The 10,765-nt window shown below is 40.8% G+C and overlaps 1 protein-coding gene across 1 annotated transcript; it reads left to right on the top strand.

Annotated features, from left to right (window-relative positions):
• The first annotated feature begins 413 nt into the window (after window positions 1–413).
• Window positions 414–10,360, top strand: LOC118359617 (uncharacterized). The gene is made up of 5 exons (XM_035738170.2): window positions 414–956; window positions 2,553–2,741; window positions 8,360–8,507; window positions 8,784–8,948; window positions 9,045–10,360. Exons 1-5 carry the CDS (start codon window positions 869–871, stop codon window positions 9,397–9,399), a joined length of 945 nt encoding a protein of 314 aa, XP_035594063.1. The 5' UTR covers window positions 414–868; the 3' UTR covers window positions 9,400–10,360.
• Window positions 10,361–10,765: the final 405 nt, after the last annotated feature.

Raw genomic sequence — 10,765 nt, 5'->3', positions numbered from 1 at the left:
GCATGTGTAAATGTACTTGGGGAATACATCTTCTCAGTCTAGGCTATTTTCCTATCCAGTCTCAATCCCGTGAAACCAAAAACCCTGACTCCTGTCTGTCTCCCTCTCGCATGAAAATTCCTAATTTCATTCTGTAATATATATGTTACATTATCAAAGCACGTATCTCGCCGATGCATGTCCAAATACCGCTTCTCTGCGCCGTCTCATACTTGCTGCCCACGAGAGCTTCAGTAGATAATGTGTAATCAACAAACTGTATGAGAGACATGGATATTTAAAAAAAAAAAAAAAGTTGGTCCCTTATGATACATTAACATTTCAAATATTTCCACTCTTCACCTCCCCGTTACTCATGAGCTGATCTGCAATCAGTATAATGCTGAGGCCACAAACACATATCGGTCTTCAGACTGATTTGAGAACTGAAACTTTCCCGGACAACACGCCTATAACCGTGACATCGAGTGAACCAAGTGAAGGTAGTGACATTCTGACAAACACACCGAATACTATTGCAGAATTTCTCACAGAAAGAAGGTCGGATTTTAGCTCGGCACAGTCAGTGCATTGTCAGAGCGCAGCGAGACAAGCCGTGCCGATAAACCAAACAACACACACTGCTGGGTTGGTGGCCAGAGAACTACAGTATGCGCCCTGAAAAGAGAGAAGCTAACGCTTGAGCACCAACAGCCGGTGAGACGGAGCGCGAACACAATCCAGCACAGTCACCACAATTCTCCAGCTCTAGGCTATTGGAGCATCATCCTGTGGGCCTCCTTTTCGTTTTTACCTTTTCGTTTTTACCTTTTCGTTTTTACGCGCGTCCTGCAGGGGTTGTCGAGGGTTGGGTAGATCTACATCAGACATGTCAACGGCTACAGCTTCGGTGGTTGATGTTTCCAGAAATATTTATTCAACCGAAAACGGAAACAGTGGCGGCCGTAATTATACAGGTAAGTGAGATTCTATCCAAGATGGGCATAGGTGTCATGTCATTCGTGCAGTGGCTGAAATTAGAGCTTTATTGGAGGCATTATGAATTTGTTAAATGCATTTGTTATGAACCATTTATAGCTGCAAACTGTGTGCGTACACCATCACAGAGTGGACCTGCCAACATGTCATTTTTTAGGAGAAAATGCATTCCATGACACACACGCACACACACACATATAAACTAATGTATATCATGTACTGTGTCTGTAATGCTCAATTATTTACAAAGCAGCATAACTACATTACTTTCTAAAAGCTACGCATAATTTGTTTAGGCCTACAAAGTATCATATGACAACAAAGAATCAAAGCTATAGGCTATGGCTTCAAATCAAATCAAAGGTTATTAGTCGCTACACAGATTTACAGATGTTTTCCCAGGTTCAGCGAAATGCTTGTGTTTCTAGCTCGAACAGTGCAGTAATACCTAGCAACAAAAAACACAATACACCAAGAGAATAGTCTATTGTCTATTCCGAGTCTGCGTTGTGTAAAAGGGTGAAACAATCTAAAGAGGAAGTGAGAGTGTGTTCCTATAGATCACATGGTCTGAGAAGCTGCAGGTGGCTTTCAGAATGGCAGGATTCTTAGTTTCACATCAACTAACACTGCGGCTGTACTGAGATATCAGATGTACAGTCTACACTTTTGAACACATACACAATTACACACACACGCTAACACACCCACAGGCATGCACACACCCACGCTCGCGCACACACACGTATACACCCACCCACACGCGCGCACACATACACACACAGCGCTGTCTATCATAAATGATGGTTTATGAATTTGCCTAACACCCAATACTCAGTCAGCAATATAACTCTTGCTTGCTAACTCTCTCTCGGTCTCTCTCTCTCTCTCTCTCTCTCTCTCTCTCTCTCTCTCTCTCTCTCTCTCTCTCTCTCTCTCTCTCTCTCACTAGCATTCATTCAAAGGAACACTCAGACGTTTTAGATTTACTAACGCTATTTCAAACTTTATCTAAATTAACTCGGTCCCTCTTTCACATACCGTTGAAGAGTTCAGACATGATTTCTCCAACATGTAGGACCTCTTGTGGTGGCAAAGAGACACTACATCAATTTGTCCTCAATCGTAATAGGCCTAGGCTACATGATTTCACAGACAGTTTTCCTCAATGACATTTCCATTATACCTAAGGTTATAAGGTGATAATGTAAACAGAGAATGTACTATCATTCTGTGAATAGTCATATTTCAGTGTGTAAAACAGAGCCTGATTAACCAGCTGTTTAACATGGCTCCAGATGCGTCCTGAGTTTCCGACAAGCTATCAGGCCTTTTGTTTAATCATGTATCATCTTTCCTATTTGAGACAATCATCATTAGATAGAGCAAAGCGCAGGGTTGCAGATGGGGTGTTTTTGTTGTTGTCATAATGCTGGGCAGCCCCCTACAGGGCTTCTATGCAGAGTGTTCTGTAGTGCCATGTTCTGCACTGTAGTGTTCTGTAAAGTAGTGTTCTCTTCTGCTTACATATGGCTGGATATACTATGGTGACCATCTCCGTTCTCCCCCTCCAGGCCAGTGTACCCCAATGCCCCTTCCTGCGCTGGGGACGCAGAGGATTATCCAGGGGAATGGCACCAATGTGGGAACGGTGATCACCTTGCAGTGCCCGTCCAGACACCATCTGGTTGGGGGCAGTGAGGTGTCCTGCGTCTGGGGCAGCAACAGCACCCAGTGGTCAGGAGGTTCTCCCTGGTGTAAACGTATGTATCTAAGGCTGAGAGGATACCTACCCACTGGGCACAAACTGGCTGGATCAACATCATTTGTTAATGTATTGTGACGTGGAATCTACTTTGAAAATACATTGGATTTGAAAAAAGTAATCAACTGTTGTTATTAGGGTGAAACTTCTACCACAGGATTATGTCATCATGGTAACCAAATTTCAACATAGACAGATCTTCTATAAAATATGTTGAATTTGTACCTTTAAAACAACTTCAGATCTTCAGAAGGATAGCCAATATCAGAAAAAAAACATGCTGGGCAGAACCTACTACTGGAGAATATATCTATCTATAGCTACCATTTGGTCTCCCATCCAGGGTTTTAACCAAGCTCAGCCAGCTATGATATTTGTCACTTGACTATTACCAATGTGCCATCATGAGAATGACCAGTTTTCTATGACATTGACTGATCAGGTGAATCCAGGTGAAAGCTATGATCCCCTTATTGATGCCACTTGTTAAATCCACTTTAATCAGTGTAGATGAAGGAGAGGAGACAGGTTAAAGAAGGATATTAGGAAGGTGTACTTCATGTTTTGTACACTCAGTGTAGCTTCATTGTTGCTATCGAAGTAAGTAGTTTAACGGAGCAAATGAAATGTGGCCATCCTTTATCACTCATAGATCATCAATGATGCCTTTTAGCCCTATATAGCATTTACAATGTTATCAACAGATATAGTTTCAATTCAACCTAGAATTAAACTAAAAATAGACAATACAATAGGCATAGGGTTTCAAGCTCTGGTTGTTTTCAAATGTAAGATCATTTTGTGATATTACATTGTATTTGGTTGTCAATATAGTTTGATTTGATTTAATCCAAATCTTTTAAAAAGAGGAAAAGGAAACAGCATCACTACAGTGCCTGTTAAGTTTGTTCTTGAAATATTCCTAGACATTATTTTCATATTTCTAATCCTCTTATGTAAAGCATATTTGTATTTGATGAGGACCAGAAATCCAAATGGGAGACTGTCAAGTTTGTCCCTCTCACCCTGTCTGCCTGACTCTGGCCAATCAATGGCTGAGAGCATGTGGAGACAGCCGTCACTTCAGTCATACATTATGGATGAGCCAGGCTCAACTCTACTGTGAAAATGAAAGTTGTCCTCTTAGGACAGTGTGTGTCTCTCTGTGTGTGTGGAGTAAATTAAAAGATTCAGAATGCATTGAGTGGAAAAAGTACAGGGATTGCAAACTCCCCCAGAGCTGTGTCTGCCTGCTTGTCAGTCTCTTCATTATTCTGAAGATGAGGAATATAGAGGAATATATTGGAGATCCCCAGCAAACCAGAATTGGTTCAGTGAAAGTTCCAAGAACATTCATAACACAAAAACTGTCCAATCGTGTTGATGATTATAGAATGTTTGATTAAAACATTCACATGATGTTGCAATACCATTCCTAGAACACATTTGTTCTTTGAAGGTTATTTAAAGGTTCCCAGAATGTTTCATAAGGTTGTGGGAACAGTCTAGTGGGAACATTGTGGGGACATCATAAAATATATGTTCCTAAAACACAAAAACTGTCCAGTTGTGCAGATTATTCTACAATGTTTATTTTAGGATGCAAAAAACATTCATCTGATTTTACAAAAAACAATATTTTGTTTGTTCTTTAAAGGTTCCCACAATGTGACATTAGGTTGTGGGAACCGTCTGGTGAGAGATATCTTCCCAAAACACAAAAACTATCCAGTTCGTTAGGTTGTGGGAACAGTGTGGGGAAATGTCAAGAGGCACGTTCCCAAAACACTACAACTGTTCAGTTGTGCTGACATTTAGATCATGTTGTATCAGGGAGCACAAAACACTACAACTGTCCAGATGTGCTGACATTTAGATCATGTTTGTATCAGGGAGCACAAAACACTACAACTGTCCAGATGTGCTGACATTTAGATCATGTTTGTATCAGGGAGCACAAAACACTACAACTGTCCAGTTGTGCTGACATTTAGATCATGTTTGTATCAGGGAGCACAAAACACTACAACTGTCCAGATGTGCTGACATTTAGATCATGTTTGTATCAGGGAGCACAAAACACTACAACTGTCCAGATGTGCTGACATTTAGATCATGTTTGTATCAGGGAGCACAAAACACTACAACTGTCCAGATGTGCTGACATTTAGATCATGTTTGTATCAGGGAGCACAAAACACTACAACTGTCCAGATGTGCTGACATTTAGATCATGTTTGTATCAGGGAGCACAAAACACTACAACTGTCCAGATGTGCTGACATTTAGATCATGTTTGTATCAGGGAGCACAAAACACTACAACTGTCCAGATGTGCTGACATTTAGATCATGTTTGTATCAGGGAGCACAAAACACTACAACTGTCCAGATGTGCTGACATTTAGATCATGTTTGTATCAGGGAGCACAAAACACTACAACTGTCCAGATGTGATGACATTTAGATCATGTTTGTATCATGTTTGTAGATCATGTTTGAGCACAAAACACTACAACTGTCCAGATGTGCTGACATTTAGATCATGTTTGTATCAGGGAGCACAAAACACTACAACTGTCCAGTTGTGCTGACATTTAGATCATGTTTGTATCAGGGAGCACAAAACACTACAACTGTCCAGATGTGCTGACATTTAGATCATGTTTGTATCAGGGAGCACAAAACACTACAACTGTCCAGATGTGCTGACATTTAGATCATGTTTGTATCAGGGAGCACAAAACACTACAACTGTCCAGATGTGCTGACATTTAGATCATGTTTGTATCAGGGAGCACAAAACACTACAACTGTCCAGTTGTGCTGACATTTAGATCATGTTTGTATCAGGGAGCACAAAACACTACAACTGTCCAGATGTGCTGACATTTAGATCATGTTTGTATCAGGGAGCACAAAACACTACAACTGTCCAGATGTGCTGACATTTAGATCATGTTTGTATCAGGGAGCACAAAACACTACAACTGTCCAGTTGTGCTGACATTTAGATCATGTTTGTATCAGGGAGCACAAAACACTACAACTGTCCAGTTGTGCTGACATTTAGATCATGTTTGTATCAGGGAGCACAAAACATTCCTTTGATGTTGCAAGAATGTTGGCAGAATAGCCTTTCTGATTTATTTAAAGGTTCCCAGAACATTTAATTAGGTTGTGGGAACAGTGTGGGTATGGTATAAGAGAAAAGTTCCCAAAACACAAAATATGCTTAGCTGTGATGACATTCATGCAATGTTTAAATTAGGTTACACAGGATATTCCCTTAATGTTGTTAGAATGAAATAAGTTCATTTTTACAACGTTCATAGCATATTTGTTTTAGGTTTAACATACTATTCCATTGACGTTCACACAATATACATTTTACCTTGTCTTGTAGGTCCTCAGAACATTTCAAGAATATTTAGAAAATGTTATATTTAGGTTTTACCTAATGTTACCACAACTTTAAAAATGTGTAGTTACCACAACATTAAAATGTGTAGCTCCTTAAAGCAGATTGGAATACATCCCAATTATTTTCCTCTCCATGGCAATTCACATTGAGGACTGTGTTGTTGCCGATATAGTGACACACATTTGAACAGCATTTCATCATAAACATATTTTTCAAAATTCACATGTTTCCAATCTGCACATGATTTCATCCAGAGGACACTTAAACAGCATGTACTCATACAAATAGAACCAGCTATTGTTTCAATGTGTTTACAGTCAGCCCTCGTGGGGTTTCAATTGATCTTCTGCTCCACCAGTGAAGCTCTTTTATTTCGTATTTTTTCAGTATATAGCCGTTTGGCAATCAGGAATTCCATGCTTCCTTTTTAACCTTCTTAGACATAGCTAACCCAGGGAAATACTGGCCACTGAGTTATTCACCATCTTTCACGTTCTGACCTTAGTTCCTTTGTTATGTCTTTGTTTTAGTATGGTCAAGTTGTGAGTTGGGGTGGGCAGTCTATGTTTGTTTTTCTATGTTGGTTTTTGTGTTCGGCCTAGTATGGTTCTCAATCAGAGGCAGGTGTCGTTAGTTGTCTCTGATTGAGAATCATACTTCGGTAGCCTTTTCCACCTGGGTTTCGTGGGTGTTTATTTTCTGACTTTGTGTATGTCGCCAGACAGGACTGTTTCGGTTTTTGTTCGTTCACTTTATTGTTTTTGTAGTTCAGTGTTCAGTTTGATTTATTAAATATTACATCATGAACACTTACCACGCTGCGTTTTGGTCCTCCGATCCTTCTCGCTACTCCTCTTCAGAAGAGGACGAGATCCGTTACACCATCACTTCACCCATACTCTTTATATGCCCATATTTACAAGGCTATGAGTGATGAGGATCACTTTTGCTTTTCAGATGAAAGTATGAATTTTCAGATCGTCTTTTCAAATCGTCTTAAAGTAGGAATTATATCGCATGCATTATATTGAGTTTCAGCACAACTGGACAGTACATTTTTACAAAATGTTTTATTTTTTACAGTTAGTTTAAGTTCTGTATTTCAGACTGGATTTATTCAGTGCTTCGGAAAGTATTCAGATCCCTTTTGTATTGGGGTGCCACTGTGTTCTTGGGGACTTTCAATGCTGCAGACATTTTTTTTGGTACCCTTCCCCAGATCTGTACTTCGACACAATCCTGTCTCGGAGCTTTACGGAGAACTCCTTCAACATCATTGGCTTGGTTTTTGCTCTGACATGCACTGTCAACTGTGGGACCTTATATAGACAGGTGTGAGCCTTTCCAAATCATGTCCAATCAATTGAATTTACCACAGATGGACTCTAATCAAGCTGTAGAAACATCTCAAGGATGATCAATGGAAACAGGATGCACCCGAGCTTAATTTCGAGGCTCATTTCTGAATACCTGTTTTCGGTTTGTCTTTATGGGTTACTGTGTGTAGAAAAATATATAAAAAAAATACTATTTAATCATTTTTAGAACAAGGCTGTAACTTAACGAAATGTGGAAAAAGTCAAGGGGTCTGATGCTTCCCGAAGGCACTGTAAATATGGACAAACAAAAAACATCCTCTCCTTCAGTAGATCGTATTTCACAGCTGTTTTCAAAAGCAACATGATTAAAGAACATGTGGGATTGAACCTACAATCTTTAGCTTTGCAGCCAGATCATTAACTTTCTGTACCACCAGGGGATATCTGTGTTATTGTGGGGGATTTCAGTCTAATTATAGAACTATTTCTGTATTATTAAAATGTTCCCATTTTCTTCATATGCTGTGTACTTGTAACACTGTAATGATTTAGCTGTTTAAAAAACAAACATTTTAATTTAAAACAATCACAGTAAAGGGTACTTTATTGTTACCCAGAAATTATTTTAAATTGAGATAAAAATGTCTGTATTGGACCTTTAAATCAGTAAAAGGTGTTCCCACCAGACTGTTCCCACAACCTAATGAAACATTCTGGGAACATTTAAAGAACAGAAAGACCACTTGTCTATTCTAGCTGAATGTAATACAGTGAAAAGGGCATTCAAATATATGATATAGCCATCACTTTCTGTAGGCAGATTTCCTAAATAGATTGATTGATTTTTTAAATGTTTTTTCCCTCCCTCTCCCAGCGTTGTCCATGTCAGATGACTTTGGGTTCAGTGTGGCAGTGGTGTCCTCTATCATTAGCTGTGCCATCATCCTGCTCATGTCCATGGCCTTCATCACCTGCTGTCTGCTCGACTGTGTCAAGGAGGAGGAAAGGAAAAAGGAGGAGAGGTGAGAGGAGAGGAGGAGGAAAGAGGGAGGAGAGAAGTATAAATTATAGGGGGGGGATGGGAAGAAGAGTCAGAAGAGATGAAAGGAGAAGAGGTAAGGGAAAGACGCGATGAGAGGAGAGGAAAAGAGGAGGCAGGAAAGGTGAGACAAAGCGTGTAAGATGTCAGGAGGTGCAATAAAAGATGTAGAGCCATAAATTATCCCATGTGGTTGAGTACTGCACTATAGGGATTCATACGGATATTGAGATGTACAACAGCTTTTTTGCATTGCCAGGGAGACGGATCTGTGGCACCAGCCAGAGCGAGCAGAGCAGGAGGAGAACAGGGCCTCTCACTATGACCACAAGGGCAGAAACAACAATAACAACACCCAGGAGAAGACACTGCGACAATGGGACCACCAGGACCCTTCAATGTGTGACCAAAGGAGACCCAGCTGGTGTGGACTGTGTGTGTGTGTGTGTGTCTTCTGTATGTTTGTGTCTGTGAGTTTGCCTTGAGAAGCTCAATGTCGCTGTCTCTGTCCTCTCCACAGGTGCCATCAGTACCCCTATGCTCTGACTGGTCCAGCCCCAGCCTCCACCTTCGGCCCAGCCCTCAACTCAGCTCCTCTCCCCTGCAGAGGCTACGACCAGCCCATTCTTCTGCATAACTCAGGCCTGTACCGTAACCCAGGTCAACCAAACAATCCAGGCCTACTTCAAAACCCCATCCCACCCCAGTATCCAGGTTCAACTCGGACCGTGGGGTACCGGAACCCAGAGGTACCCCCTGGCTCAGGCTTGGCCAGACTGTATGTAGGACAGGAGGGCAGTGTGTCCGTGGTGAGCACTCCACTTCTGGAGGAGTGGAGTGCCCAGGAGCGCCCCATACGGGTCATATCCGTGTGAGGTCACAACCAGGAAGTGACTGGACATAGACCACATGGGCATGGATAAACTGAACACCAATCAAGAAACTGGATCCAAAAGGGAGAGGACCACCTCAATGGGGACCACGCCTATGTCATTATCAACCAGGCACCAATGACTGAATAATTAGGGGGCGCTCATATAGTCCTGTTTTACTGTATGTACAAGTGGGTAACCTGTACAAGTGTGAGGTGTGAAATGGAAATGTATTTTTTGCATATCCCACTCCCCCTGAGACACCCTCGGAGAGTGGGGTCACAGCCAGGCGATCGGCCATTATTGACAGCAACCCTGGAGCAATTAGGATTAATTGCCTTGCTCAAGGGCAGAATGACATATTTTTACCTTGTCGGCTCGGGGATTCAAACCAGCACGCCAGTAGCGGTAGACCATTGAGTGACAAAGCAGCATTTTTAGGTTGCATCAGACATGTGCCTTAAACGCAGACCCTATCCCTCTGGACACTGCCAGAAGCCGAGAGTTGGTGAGGACATTCATTATTCCATAGGAATCACTTATTGTGTTACTGATTGATTTCACTTGTGTTCTTCCGGGAAACGTACAGTAGTAAACATGTTCAGTTCGGAAATATCCTGTATCTCTGAGTTATGAAATCTAGTAATTCTGCTTCTGGAAAGAATCCTTAAAACGTTGTACAGTATTCTGCATTTTTAGGTTTGATGCTACTGCTTTGTTGGATCCAGGGATAGCATGTGTAGGGCTACAATTCCCAATCCTGTTGTGTATAGTATGTGATGGTACTTCATGGTACAAATAACTGTTAAATGTTATTCTGTACTATTGGAATGAAAAGGGAATTTTCTGAAGCTTTTTTATATTCCTATACCCAACTGATACTGACATTGATGGTACATTATGCAAGTTGTGCAAGTCCCACTGCAGATGTATTGACAATGAATCATTTAATAAATTCTACATTCTTTAACTTGTGCTGTCATCAGTTAGGAATACGATTGTAAGGGAGTTTTGCCAAAGAATTAGAATCCGACCTAAATAGTAGCCTACATTTGATGTCAGCCACCACCGAGTCAGGATGAGTGGTTTGCCATTAATAAAATAACCAATTATTGAAAAGACTGTATTTTCAACCTGGACTCAGGGGTAGATGTAACATAGTAAACAAAAATCTGATATGTTACATTTAGTATGGAATGTATTAATTTGTGGATATCCATCATCCATTTTGGATTGAAATTTGTATATGTTACAAATTTGCAATACGTATATGTTATGAATTCCAATTTGTTGTGGCTAACGTTACCTAGGTGGCAATGTTAGCTAGGCTAGGGGTTAGGTTTAAGATTAGGGTTAGGAGTTATATTAA

The sequence above is a fragment of the Oncorhynchus keta genome, chromosome 27, assembly GCF_023373465.1.
Source record: "Oncorhynchus keta strain PuntledgeMale-10-30-2019 chromosome 27, Oket_V2, whole genome shotgun sequence".
NCBI classification, from domain to species: Eukaryota; Metazoa; Chordata; class Actinopteri; order Salmoniformes; family Salmonidae; genus Oncorhynchus; species Oncorhynchus keta.
Note: the sequence above shows the minus strand (reverse complement) of the source record. Positions and strands in the feature narration are given on the sequence as shown.

Excerpts from the sequence above, each read along its gene's own strand:
- LOC118359617 (XM_035738170.2), top strand. The coding sequence starts at position 869 with ATGTCAACGGCTACAGCTTCGGTGGTTGATGTTTCCAGAAATATTTAT. Across the intron at positions 8,508-8,783 it reads GAAAGGAAAAAGGAGGAGAG|GGAGACGGATCTGTGGCACC; the intron begins GTGAGAGGAGAG and ends TTGCATTGCCAG. Across the intron at positions 8,949-9,044 it reads GACCAAAGGAGACCCAGCTG|GTGCCATCAGTACCCCTATG; the intron begins GTGTGGACTGTG and ends TCCTCTCCACAG.